This window comes from Callorhinus ursinus, unplaced genomic scaffold (genome assembly GCF_003265705.2).
Source record: "Callorhinus ursinus isolate GAN/ISIS: 27379988/994484 unplaced genomic scaffold, GSC_fseal_2.0 scaffold55, whole genome shotgun sequence".
Lineage (NCBI taxonomy): Eukaryota > Metazoa > Chordata > Mammalia > Carnivora > Otariidae > Callorhinus > Callorhinus ursinus.
The window spans coordinates 2,842,255-2,856,679 of NW_027397117.1; the positions used below are offsets into that span (position 1 = coordinate 2,842,255).

The window sequence follows — 14,425 nt, forward strand, 5'->3', positions numbered from 1 at the left end:
GTGCATCATAGGATGGCATCAAGAGAATGAAAAGGCAGCTCACAGGATGGGAGAATATATTTGCAAATCATACATCTAATAAAGGATTAATAGCCAGAACATATGAAGAACCTACATAACTCAATGACAAAAGATACATAATCCAATTAAAAGACAGCTAAAGGACTCAAAGACACATTTCCCCAAAGAAGACAAATGGCCAACAAGTACATTGTTCATCACTAATTATTAGGGAAATGCAAATCAAAACCACGAGCTATCACTTCACACCCATCAGGATGACTGCAAACACAGAAACAGAACGTAAGAGGCATTGGCAAGGATGTGGAGAAATGAAAACCCTGTGCACCACCAGAGGGCGTGTAAAATGGTACAAGGCTGTGGAAAACAGCAGTTTTTGAAAGCTGGCAGTTCTTGAAAAAGTGAAACGGAATTACTATATGATGTAGCTCTTCAACTTCTAGGTATATAGTCGAAAGAACTGGAAGAACTGGAATAGACAGTTGTATGCCCATGTTCCCAGCAGCATTACCAGACGTGAGGGCCATCTGGCTGCACTATCTGTCATCCCACTGTTCTCCAGGATGACTGGCTGGTGTGGCTGGTTAGATGGCTGTCTCCTCCCTCGCTCACTGTGCGGCCCTCCTGAGGCCGTGCACCTGGCCATAGAGGACAACCTTCTCCGACAGATCAGGATCCTTCGGTCAAGGGTATACAGCTGCACTCCCCGGCTAGAGGCTCCAAACAAGCTCTTCAAGTCCACAGCAGCATACCCACAAGAGCAAAAAGTGGAAATGAGTGTATCTCCAGATGGATACAGAATGTGGTATATACACAGAATGGAGTATTACTCAGTCTTAAAGGGAAATTCTGGCACATAACACAACATAGATGAGCTTTGAAAAAACATTATGCTATAATCCATTAAGAGACTCTTAATCTCAGGAAACAAACTGAGGATTGCTGGAGTGGAGGGCGTGGGAGGGATGGGGTGGCTGGGTGATGGACACTGGGGAGGGTATATGCTATGGTGAGCGCTGTGAATTGTCTAAGACTGATGAATCACAGACCTTGCCCCTGAAACAAATAATTCATTATGTTTTTTTAAAAAAGGAAAGCATTATGCTAAGTTAAATAAACCAGTCACAAAAGGACAGATACTGTGGGTGCCTGGGTGGCTCAGTCGTTAAGCATCTGCCTTCGGCTCAGGTCATGATCCCAGGGTCCTGGGATCAAGTCCCAGATCAGGCTTCCTGCTTGGCAAGAAGCCTGCTTCTCCCTCTCCCACTCCCCCTGCTTGTGTTCCCCCTCTCGCTGTGTCTCTGTCAAATAAATAAATAAAATAAAATAAAATAAAAAAGGACAGATATTGTGATTCCACTTCTATGTAATAATACTCAGAGTAGCTGAATCCATAGACACAGAAAGAAAATGGGGGTTGAGGGCACAGCCAAATGGGTAGTGTAGTCTTTAGTGGGCATAGTTTCAGTTTGGGAAGATAAGGTTCTGGAGATGGATGGTGGTGATAGGTGCACAACACTGTGAATGTACTTAACACAGAACATAAAAATGGTTAAGATACTACATTGTTCCTTATGTGTATTTTACCATCATTTTTAACAATTTAAAAACCGCTATCACCTTTTAAAAATCAATCACAGCCCTGGTAAAAGGGGATGGGAGCACTCTGAGACCTTATCCAACTGTGCTCCACAGAAGAGTTTGAAAGCCACAACATTTAGCAAAAGTTGAGAAAAATGGAACACTGGCTCAGGGAACAGTGCTTTACAGGAGGTAAAGCACTGGGTTAGACTATTTTAAAATCAGATCCACTCTCCTACAGTTACGAAACTGCATCTTCACGAACAAAATACCTTTGCTTCCTCTGCCAGTTTCTTCTCTTCATCCACCTCTTCCGTCTTTACCGAATCTTCACTTTGGAGTTTTCTTCTCTTTTGCTTGGGAGCCATGAAGCCTTGGAGAAACTTCTTTATGACACTGGCTTGTAGGGCAATAACACACTCACCAAAATCCTTCAGTTTCTCTAATGAGATCACCTACAGGAAATGACGGAAACAACAGAATGAATGAAAGGCCAAGATGACAGGAGACTATCCTCCCTTCCCCACACCCTGACTCCGGTCATCTCTGTGTACTACTCTTACTTGATGTGGGTTGTGGGGGGAAGCTAATTTTAAGCATGTTCAGTGGCAGCTCCCCACCAGTTTCAGTGTCACTGGGAAAGTTTATCCAAAAGCAACTTCACTGGGGGTTTTCCTAGGGGGTAAAGGCCTTTTACTGAAGCTAACCCCTCCCCACATGTGGTAGTAAAATTCTACATTTACTCAAAATAACGCATGCTGTCTGCTTAAAAGAAAAAAAAAAAGGAGACTATCCTTGACTAAATTCAAATCAATCTGGGCCCCAAATGGGTCACACAACATGAATTTGCCTTGGTCCTCAGTTTCAATGGGTGGTTTATACATTTAAAAGCAGCTGACTACCTCCATTTACCCAGCAATGGGACCTATGGGATGCTGAAACTTGCTCTACTTAAGGAAGTTGGGGAGCTCATTCACTCACTCAGCAACTGGGTGTTCACTATGTGCAAACTACAGTCTCAGGGCAAAGAAAACTGAGAAGGAAAATAAACATTTACTGACCCACTGGCTTACAAACTATAAGCCAGGTAATATGCTTTCCATACTTGGTGTCATCTAAGCCTCACTTTACTTTACGGATAAGGACAGAAGCAAAATCATTTTGATCCAAGTCACACTCCTGAGTGGACGCTACCTTCTCAGTCATGCAAAACGTCAATTTAAAAAATACCACTTTATAACTACAAAGAAAAACAAAGAATGATGATAATCCAATGTTAGCAAGGTGTAAGCCTGGGTTTGGCACAAAGTAGGCAACTGACAAATATTTGCTAAATAAACAAAAAAGTAAATATCGTATTTGAAACTGGTAAAATATTTAGTGTTGAATAATTCTTTAAAAAATCACTAGAACAGGGGCGCCTGGGTGGCTCAGTTGTTAAGCGTCTGCCTTCGGCTCAGGTCATGATCCCAGAGTCCTGGGATTGAGCCCCGCCTCAGGCTCCCTGCTCCACAGGAAGCCTGCTTCTCCCTTTCCCACTCCCCCTGCTTGTGTTCCCTCTCTCGTTGTCTCTCTGTCAAATAAATAAATAAAAAATCTTTAAAAAAAAATCATTAGAACAATAAAGATATTTAAATCCTTTTTCCCACAAAATGGACCATGAATTCATAACCAGACTAATTTTTTTTTCTTTTTTAGATTTTACTTACTTGACAGAAACAGAGCAATAGAGGGAACACAAGCAGGGGGAGTGGGAGAGGGAGAAGCAGGCTTCCCACAGAGCAGGGAGCCCGATGCGGAGCTTGATCCCAGGATCCTGAGATCACGACCCAAGCCAAAGGTAAACGCTTAACGGCTGAACCACCCAGGCGCCCCCCCCTTTCTTTAGATTTTATTTATTTATTTGACAGAGATAACCAGACTAATTTAAAAAAAGGCTGGGGGTGCCTGGCTGGCTAAGTTGGTAGAGCACGTGACTCTGGATCTCAGGATTGTGAGTTTGAGCCCCACAGTGGGTACTGAGATTACTTAAAAAAATAAAAATTAAAAAAAGGGAGAATGAGAAAGCTACATATATAAGATGTATATATAATCTGCTAATTCTAATAGCAAAGAAATAAAAATACAAAAGTCTTATAGTAAAAGATTTATCCTATCAACTCCATGGGTTATTTTATGTACCCCAAAGCGATATAAAGACGTAAAGAAATGGAATGTACTTACAAATTGAGAAAAAAAAGATGCAACTGCTCAAAAAAACACATGACTAACACACACGCTGTAACACATACGAATAATTTGAAAAAACCCACAATTATTAGTATCTTTGGAGTTACGTGGATTTTATTATTTAAAATCAGTAAAAAGCATTTTAGTATTTTCTGATGACAGTATTTTTCAATCTTCTCTCCTGCTGTGATATCTAAATCTATCTCATGTGGAACATGGGGTCTCCTGAATTGGTTCATCTACACCATGTGAGGGTCTTTCTGAGCAGTGACAGGACTCTAAACAGGCCTTGAAATGTACCCATTTACCAGCATGAGTGCTACCCAACATTAAGCATAACCCTACTGAGCTGATCAGTATAAAGGACGGACAAAACAGGCATCAATCACATGGGAATATTATAGATATGTTAAATAATGTTTCAGTTCTGTGACTCCAGGACCAGTTTTCATTCAACTTAGTAGAAAATCACTTTTTGGGGTGCCTGGCTGGCTCAGTCAGTGGAGCATGCGACTCTTGTTCTTGGGGTTGGGGGTTCAAGCCCTTCACTGGATGTAGAGAGTACTTAAAAGTAAAATCTTAGGGGCACCTGGGTGGCTCAGTCCATTAAGCGTCTGACTTCGGCTCAGGTCATGATCTCAGTGTCCTGGGATCAGCCCTGCGCGATGGGCTCCCTGATCAGTGGGGAGTCTGCTTCTCCCTTTCCCTTGCCCCTCCCCCCGGCTCATGCTCACTCTCTCAAATAAATAAATAAAATCTTTAAAAAAAAAAACTTAAAAAAACAAAACCAGAAAAGCTCTTTTTGAACAAAGGATCTAAGCCAATGATTAGATTTTTCTGGATATCAATGGAAAAATATCAAATGGAGAATTTTTGGTTCCACAAGCCTTTCAAAAACAAACCCACACATGATTTCCAGGGTCATCTGGGCAAGTCAAGAACAATATCAGGGAATAATTCCAAACTGAGTTTCCATGAATAACAGATCTCCTAAGGGTGTTTGCTTATGGTTCTTACCCGAGCTTCAAATTCCGATGTTTCTTCCACATAACCAAGTCCCCCCTTTTGTAATCTTGTTGCAACTTCAATGAGATCACTACGAAGAAAGTTTAAAAGCTCCTGGTTGCCATCACAGGATTTTAGACCCAAATTAGGCTTCCGGGCCAGATGAATAGAATGAATGATGTCCTGGTACCTGAAAAGTTGGGGGCAGGTAGGGAAAATAAACTCTGAATGATAAGTCTCATTTCTAGAAGACTTACTCAGATCTTCATCTCTCCTTGGTGATTTCTTCAGTTTCATGTTTCTTGTACAAATTTTCAAATTTCTCTTATTCTTGATTCATTTGAAAAACACCCTTCTTTTTTTCAGTTATTTCATAGTCCTAGTACCTGAAGTGTCCTGCTTTACCTAGCTCTCATTCATGGTTCCTGGTCTGCATATTATTTTTTTAACCTTTTTACCATGAGTTTCTTGGGATTTTATCTGTGGAAATTCTTTGAGGCCTGGTTTGAAGTTGTGCTCCTCCAGAGAACGGGCACTTGCTCATGTCAGTTACCAGGAAATGCTACCAACCTGAGACAACTTTAAATCACCTGCCTGGAATGCACAGGACCTTCTACACAAGGACCTTCGTGTTCACTCTCACACTAAAGATTAACCTGCTGAGGTCCCAGCAATAGACTGGCGAGTCCGTAGGCTTCACTGTTGGCTGCTTTTTTTTTTTTTGAAGATTTTATTTATTTATTTGAGAGAGAGAGAATGAGACAGCATGAGATGGGGGAGGGTCAGAGGGAAAGCAGACTCCCCTGCAGAGCAGGGAGCCTGATGCGGGACTCGATCCTGGGACTCCAGGATCATGACCTGAGCCGAAGGCAGTCGCTTAACGGACTGAGCCACCCTGGTGCCCTCACTGTTGGCGTCTTACAACAAAATGAAAACTAGAGCTCAAGGTCATCTCAGTTGAAGTATACTAAGTTCCCATTTCATTCCTAATAAGCATTTTCAATATTATTTTCCTCTGAATACAACTTCATTGTGTCCCACAGGTTTTCTTGCAAAGATTTCCCTTTCCTTGCTTTCTACAATTCCCTTTATTTTCTTCTTTGATGTCATCTAGGAATATATTTAACTGTCAGTTAAGATCTTTTTGGACATCTTTAAGGAATTTGTTTCTGATTTTATCACAATCTGATCAAAGGTATCCTGAAACTCTATTTTTAAAATCTGTTGAGACTGCTTTTGTGGCTAAGTATATGATTAATTTTTATAAATGTTAAATGGATAGAACAAAAAACTTTACTTCTCTGTTTCCAACTGGCCTAGTATCATTTTGTTTTTAAATTCCTTTTTTTATTGAGGAGCGCATGGGTGGCTCAGTCAGCTAAGCATCTGCATTCAGCTTGGGTCATGATCCTGGAGTCCCAGGATGGAGCCCCGCAGTGGGCTCCCTGCTCAGCGGAGAGTCTGCTTCTCCCTTTTCCTCTGCCCCTCATCCTGCTTGAGTCTGCTTCTCCCTCTGCTCCTTACCCGGCTTGTGCTCTCTCTCAATATAAATAAAATCTTTTTTTCCCTAGGATTTTATTTATTTGACAGAGAGAGAGCACAAGTAGGCAGAGTGGCAGGCAGAGGGAGAGAGAGAAGCAGGCTCTCTGCTGAGCAGAGAGCCAGACGTGGGACTCGATCCCAAGACCCCAGGATCATGACCTGAGCCGAAGGCAGCCACTTAACCGATTGAGCCACCCAGGCACCCCCAAAAATTCTTTTTTATTGAAGTGAGTAACTGAGTGCACACCCTGTAATTTATATCCTTCATCACTTATTTTCTTGTAAAGAGCATATATATTTGTTTTATAAATGTGAACTTCAAATGGTCTGTGATACATTATCCTCTCCCCTTGGCTACCCCAAAGGAAATCCAAATAACCACCACCAAGAGAACAGATAAATAAAGTAGAATCACAAAGATTGTACACAAATTCCCAGAATACGATATAGAAAGAAAAAATGATAAGAGTTTGGTTATAAAAATCATGGATGGAACCTGAAACCACCCATATATTGTATGTCAACTATACTTCAATTAAACACAAAACAACAGAACAAAACGTGGATGGCTCTTCAGTAAAATAATGCTAACGAACATTAAGTCTCAAATATTACATATGCTTGACAGCCTTTAAAAAGTTCAAAACCAGCAAAACAAGGTATGTGTTTGGGTTTTTTTTAATGCTCAACAAACAAAAAAAAGTCTAAGTTTTGTTTTTAACCCTGACAATCCAATATTTTAACCAAACAGAAGAAACATCATAGAACCATATTCCTTTGTGGTTGGGTATACTTGACATTTTCCCTTGTCTTTCTTAATTTGCCCGTGATTCTGAATATAATTTTAATTAATTTATGCATTAATTAAATGCATTAAGTAGTGGACTAAAACTAGTATCATGTACCCATCCATTATCACTCACAAAGTCTGGAAAAGTTGCAGTTGTGTACTGAATGATTTCTTCTTTCTTCAAACCCAAATGCAACTATGAAAGCATGCAGTCAGATACTAAAGGTGGCCTTAAGCCAAAACCATGCCCTGGCTTTGACAAGAGCAATGGCTAGAACAGGAAGGATACTAGCAAATCTAGATGTAGACAGTATTTGTTTTGGAGGCTTTTAAAGATACAATTCACATAACATTAAACTCACCAGTTTAAAGCATACATTTGCAGTGATTTTTATGTTGTGGAACCATCAAAACTACCTAATTCCAAAACTTACATCACCCCAGGAAGAAACCCCATACCCGTGAGCCGGGATCGAGACCCACATCGGGCTCCCTGCTCAGTGGGGAGCCTCCTTCTCCCTCTCCCCTTGCCCCCCCACACCCCGCTCATGCTCACTCTTGCGCTCTCTCTGCACTCTCTCAAATAAATAATAATAAATAAATAAATAAATAGAATCAGACATTATGGTCCTTTTGTCTAGCTTCTTTGATTCAGCCTGTTTTTCAGTTTCAGCCCTGCTGCAGCTACAGCATATAGCAGTACTCTGTTCCTTTCTGTGGCTGGATATGCCACATTTTGTTTATCTATCCAACCGCTGATGGACATTTGGATTGTTTTCATTTTCTGGCTATTTCGAATACTGGTAATACCTCTGAATACCAACTGCTGTGGAACTGCAAGGCTGCCTAACTACAACGAGGATCTCAGTTCAGTGCGTGACACACATTAATCAACAATCCTGCTATGCTGTATATACAGGGTTTAAAAACATGCTTTTCCAAATATGTATGAGTCAAGAAAATACCAGGGAATAAGAACATAAAAAGGTTACAGACACTTTTTAAAAATGTACTTTTATCATTTTTATGGATAAATAACCCCTAAGGTATTTATAATATCTAATGCTGAAGAGAAGCTGTGAGAACAAGATGAAAATCCTTACCTCTTCTCGAGTCTCTCTTTAAGTTGACTTTCTCTTATTCCCTGAGGATGAAGGCAGTTTAGCAACTCATCCAGTTCCTTCTGACTATCACATAAAAACCTGCAAGGAGCAACACAGAATCAGTAACTCTGAAAACTTATCAAATACTAAGAAAGGGATCTAGGATTGTTGGTGGGAATTGGGAGAAGAAAATTCCAAACTTGCTCACAAGTAGAACAAACAATTTACTATTTCCATGAGGCCTACTGTTAACTTTATCCTAGAATACCAGAGCCAATGTTTCCTACTAAAATACGAGACAAATTTTATTAAGTTAATTGACACACTTGTCCATACACCTTAAAAGAGTAAACTTGCATCCAAAAATAAAAAATGAAAGGTCAGTAAACAAAGCAATCATAGGAAAAACAGTTAATGCAATCACAAAATAAAAGGGACACTCTCAAAACCTAGTTCCCTGCTTAAAAGAGAACTGCCAGAAAAGCAGATCAATGGCTATGTATATAATTTATATTCTTTAATTAATAAAGATGAAAATCCTAAATCTATTCCCAGACTGAAAAGCACTTCCAACGCAATGTAAGATCTATCCCAGAACATATACAAAGTTACATTGTAACAGGGAAATAAAATTCCAAAGCTTGGAACAAATATATTCTTACCAAACAAAATCAAGCCTGCTTTTAAAGCAATGAGTTTACATAACCAAGAAATCAAAGTCATACAAAATGATCTTAACAGATAATCACTGGTATCACTATATTAAATATTTTCTTAACATGAAAAAGGAAAAAGAAAGAGCAACCCGATAAATGCTCACATTACCATAGATTCTGGCCTTGTTTGGGTATGGTGGTCTCCACAGCAACTTCTGTTGCTGGTCCAGGTTGTGTGTTCATGCTTGCATTTTTGCCTAGGTTTGCTTTCTTACCTAAAAAAAATTTAAACATTAGGTTAATACAGTAAATACCCAATTCCTCGTTTCAAACCTAAGCAGGACAGTGCCAAATCCAACAACTAATAACACAGATGCTGCCTATTAAATACATCCAGTGTACAACAGGTGTTAATTTCTCTTAAATAGCTTACACAGAGCACATTATTTGGGATACTTACTCTCTATACAGCTGAACAGTTGCACAGTTCAAAGTTTAGAGTATCACAACTTAGAATGGAGCAGGACGACTGAATAACTATATCAAAGCAAACAATCCATTTACTCTTTGTACATGAGGCTTAGCACAAAGGCATTTATTTGTGGATGTATTTTTTTTTTTTAAGATTTTATTTATTTGACAGAGAGAGAGACAGCCAGAGAGGGAACACAAGCAGGGGGAGTGGGAAGGGGAGAAGCAGGCCTCCCAAAGAGCAGGGAGCCCAATGCGGGGCTCGATCCCAGGACCCTGGGATCATGACCTGAGCCAAACAAAGGCAGACGCCTAACTACTGAGCCAACCAGGTGCCCCTATTTGTGGATGTACTTAAGTAGGGACAAGTAAACATAGAAACTAGTATAAACTTACCGCTGGAGGATTCAAAACGTCAAACATGATGAACTTTTTTCTAAGCCAGCTCCTATATACTACTAGGACATAATACAGATAGATCTTAAGGCAATCTGTGAGGCCTCACCTAACACTATAATTGGTTCTGTCCCCTGCTCCCATTCTCTCCCCTTTAACCTGTTGCACTTTCCCTGCACTACAAACACAACACCCTATTAGCCTTCTGAGTCAGGTGATTTTGAAGAGACCCTACCATGCTGGAATGAGAGAACATGAAGCAACAATACCCACCAGGATGCACTAGAAGTGAAGGGATGGAATGCCCATTTTCTCTTGGGAGCTAGAACTATGGAGACCTAATTTCTAAGGACGCCCATTAAGCTTCTGAAAAACATCAGAAAATCAGTCTCTCCTCCTGCTGGAAACTCTCCCCCCGGTCTAAAGATCCTGATTGTACATTTACTGCTCTCAAACATAACTGCCTTCATGTGGGTATTTACAAAGTCTACCAAAACTAGATTTTTCTACTAAAGTGCTACAATCTAACACTTAATACTATTAACACAGTTTGAAAAGGCCTTGGGGCGCCTGGGTGGCTTAGTCATTGGGCATCTGCCTGCTTCTCCCTCTCCCACTCCCCCTGCTTATGTTCCCGCTCTTGCTGTCTCTCTCTGCCAAAAAGTAAGTAAAATCTTAAAAAAAAAAAAAAAGAAAAAGAAAAAAGAAAAGGCCTTAATTGTGAAACTTCGGGCTACAGGTTAATTTCCTTATTTAACAATTTTGTGAGTTTTAAGTATGGGTTAGGAGTTTCTTTAAAATGAAAGCTTTAAAAAAATTTCTTAAAGAAACATAATGATTGGGCGTCTGGGTGGCTCGTCGTTAAGCGTCTGCTTTCGGCTCAGGTCATGATCTCAGGGTCCTGGGATGGAGGCCCACATCAGGCTCCCTGCTCCAGCAGGAAGCCTGCTTCTCCCTCTCCCATTCCCCCTGCTTGTGTTCCCTCTCTTGCTGTGCCTCTGTCAAATAAATATATAAAATCTTTTAAAAAAAAGAAACAGAATGATCTAATATTTGAGAAGCAATTTTCATTAGGTCACAGAAAGCAGAGCTATGGGGCACCGGGGTGGCTCAGTCAGTTAAGCGTCTGCCTTCGGCTCAGGTCACGATCCGAGGGTCCTGGGACTGAGCCCTGCATCGGGCTTCCTGCTCAGCAGGAAGCCTGCTTCTCCCTCTCCCATTCCCCCTGCTTGTGTTCCCTCTGTGTCTCTGTCAAATAAATAAAATCTTAAAAAAAAAAAAAAGTACAGCTAGAAGCTTGCAGATCATTTAACCCAGTGGTTCTCCACAGGGAGCCAGGCTGCCTCCCAGGGGACATGTGGCAATGTCTGCAGACACATTTGGTTATCACTATTAGCATCTAGTCCGTGGAGGCCAGGGATGCTGCTAAATATCAGACAATGCACAGGACAATCCCCAACTATAAAGAATTATCTGTGGGTGCCTGGGTGGCTTAGTCACTTAAGTGTCCAACTCTTGATTTTGGCTCAAGTCATGATCCAAGAATCATGGGATTGAGCCCTGGGTCGGGTTCCATGCTGGGTGTGGAGCCTGCTTGTGATTCTCTCTCCCCCTCTACCTTTCCCCAACCCTTAAAAAAAAAAAAAAATGTAGCCCTACAGAGTTGGAAACGCCTCATAGAGTATATGTGTGGTTTCCTTCATTCACAGAACTATGTGTTAGATCTGTGGGAAAGAACTACAAGACATTTAACTGCTAAAACTCTGAAAAACCTAATAGTCAAATTTTTTTAAATCTTAGGCATCGGCGTATGCCAACAATCTGTACAGTTCTAAGGTGTGATGGTTTAGGGGTGAACAGGATTTGAACTCATTCACATTTTGAGGGTGTTTGAAATTGAAAACCAGGCAGATCCAGGCTCAGACCCTAACGGGGCCCTGAAGTAAAGACACTGGATCCCCAAGATTACAGGTGGGGAGTTTTTGAAGTATGTCCATATTCAAGTGGAGATCGAAGAAGCCCAACCGAAAGAACTCTGGACTGACAGTGACAACTGTGGATTGAACAAGTTCTTTTTAAAAGGGCTATTTTGAAGATTATGATTCTGACTTTGGAGGAACTATGGTGACTGGCAGTGGAAGGAATCACATGTAAAATTCCTTAAATAAAAATTTATTGACTTAAAAAAAAAAAAAAAAAGATCTGACCCAAAATGTCAATAATGCTGAGGCTGATGAAACCTAACCTAACCTGACCATTTTCTTTTTAATTAAAAATTTTTTTCATTTCTTTCTTGAAATATTACACATATAAATGTTGCAAATATTACACATAATGTTCAAAGTACATATATCCCTCAAGAAAAAATATATATACACATTTATAAAAGTATACTTCTGTATTTATTTTACAAATCGAACACACCCATGTAACCAGAACCCAGGCCAAGAAAAAGAACATCAGTGCCCCTTTATGACCCTTTCTCAGTCACTTATTTTTAGCTAGTTATTTGCTGTGTTGCCCCGTCACTAGAATTTTAGTTAAATGACACTGAGGACCTTATCTGTCGTTTCCTATCTTGTATCACAAAACATGAAAACCTGGTTAGCACACAAGATGCTCCGCACATACTGAATAAATAAATTCTGAAAGTGGAGGAAAAAGATGTGTAACTGTCTTCTTAGCCCTTTACCTCAATTCCAGCCATTAAGGTACCTACAGAAAGACTTCCAAGAAACAAAGTTTGAAGACTACTCATATAAAATCTAATACCCGGGCGGGGGGGGGCACCTGGGTGGCTCAGATGGTTAAGCATCTGCCTTTGGCTCAGATCATGATCTCAGGGTTCTGGGATCGAGCCCCGCGTCAGTCCTCCCTGCTCAGCCGGGAGCCTGCTGCTTCTCTCTCCCCACTCCTGCTCTCTCTCACTCTCTCAAATACATAAAATCTTTAAAAAAAAAATCTAATACCCAAATATCCTAGTATTCAAGCTCTTTATCTTTTCACACTACATTTGGAACAAAGCTTATAATCAAATATTAGTTTCCTTCCCTCTTCAATGCATTTCACATCCTCCCACCCCACTCAAATACATCTACCTAAGGAGACAATAAAGAAACTTTGCAAATGAAAAAAGTGACCAAGGAAAGACAGTCCTTAATAATGATCTTACTTGAGCAGAGTGAAAGAACTGACAGATATACATACTACGGGGACAGTAATCCTCATCAGGAGAGTCTGCACGGTCTTTGCGGTGATTAAATCGATAGTCGATGCTGTCATGTACCCAGCCTTTTTCGATGAACAATCCTGGAACTTCATCTGAGAAGAGCCAGTACCTATAAATCACAACCATATATTAATAAAATAATGACAGGTCATGAGCACGGGATGATTTTATTGTTGGGGGGGATGATTACAAAATACCACTGAACGTTCAGACTGATACAAATGATAAAGTAAGGCCCAGAATACCAACATTTTCCAAATTTGAGATTTGCTTCGTATCTGTAATTTTTATAACTTCTAATATTTCTCTACTTTAGGTTCCACACAATGTACACATGTAAAATATATTCCATTTCTAATGACCTCTATTTGAATTACATTTCACCCATCATAATAATTTAGGCTTCATATCTGTGGTATCTTCAAGAACAGCATTCTGTCTTATTTAACTTTGTAACTCTAGCATGTGGCACAGAAAACATTCGATAAATGTGTGATGAGCAATAGTTTCCAAAATCCATACACAGAATAGCTTGTCTATTCTAAGTACTTTAGAGAGTTTCATAACTCGGAACAACACAATGACCCTAAAAGATGACAAAAATTAAGTCTAATAACTTACCTGTTATGGTTTCGATCTGTACCAATAGGAGTCCTACGCATGACTAGCTTGGCCTTGGCAATTCCTTCCTGGAAAGCCTTCTCAGCAGCTGCTTTGTGCTTTCGTATTCGTTCTTCTTCAGCTTCACGTTCTAGTTTCACTGGTAAAGATCAAAAGAATCAACTAGATTTTTTTTTCTAATAAATTCTATTCTTACAAGTTAAGATATGGAATAGAAAGTATAAAAGAGATTTCCATCAAATCTTAGTTTCCTTCTCCTAATTCTGATCTGTTGTAAGAAATGACATGCGGTAAGGCAGCAATTTCTCTTTTTTTTACGGATTTGAGAGAGAGAGCATGAGCTGGAGGGAGAAGGGGGGAGAAAGAAAATCTGAAGCAGAGTCTGTGCTCAGCGCAGAGCCCAATGCAGGGCTCAATCTCATGACCATGAAATCATAACCTGAGGATCACAACCTGAGCTGAAACCAAGAGCCAGCTGCTCAACCAACTGAGCCACCAGGGGCCCCCGTAAGGCAGCAATTTCTATCTGGTTCTCCTATGTCCTTTGAATTCTGGTCATGCCACAGCCATCAACTCAATGAAAATTATTTTCTCTCCAAAATTTAAGTTATTAATTTTAATAATTAAATTAGTTTTATTAATAGTTTAAAATGGAACAATAAAATAGTCCTTAAGGGAAACCTGCGTAGCTCAGTCAGTTGAGCATCTGCCTTTGGCTCAGGTCATGATCCCGGGGTCCTGGGATTGGCCTATGTCAGACTCCCTGCTCAGCAAGGAGTCT

The 14,425-nt window shown here is 40.3% G+C and overlaps 1 protein-coding gene and 1 pseudogene across 4 annotated transcripts in view; one reads left to right on the plus strand and one right to left on the minus strand.

The window, feature by feature from the left end:
• The window catches only part of BAZ1B (bromodomain adjacent to zinc finger domain 1B), a 71,175-nt gene that overhangs the window by 15,080 nt on the left and 41,670 nt on the right, over positions 1-14,425 (minus strand). For all 4 annotated transcript variants that reach the window (XM_073884279.1, XM_025864546.2, XM_025864545.2 and 1 more), the window contains 6 exons: positions 13,645-13,783; positions 13,002-13,132; positions 9,097-9,202; positions 8,272-8,370; positions 4,849-5,026; positions 1,875-2,057 (listed from right to left, as the gene is read on the minus strand). In XM_073884279.1, coding sequence (XP_073740380.1) covers positions 1,875-2,057; positions 4,849-5,026; positions 8,272-8,370; positions 9,097-9,202; positions 13,002-13,132; positions 13,645-13,783 — 836 coding nt within the window. The remainder of the gene's footprint in view (positions 1-1,874; positions 2,058-4,848; positions 5,027-8,271; positions 8,371-9,096; positions 9,203-13,001; positions 13,133-13,644; positions 13,784-14,425) is intronic.
• On the plus strand, positions 11,388-11,544 carry LOC112817594 (small nucleolar RNA SNORA18; annotated as a pseudogene).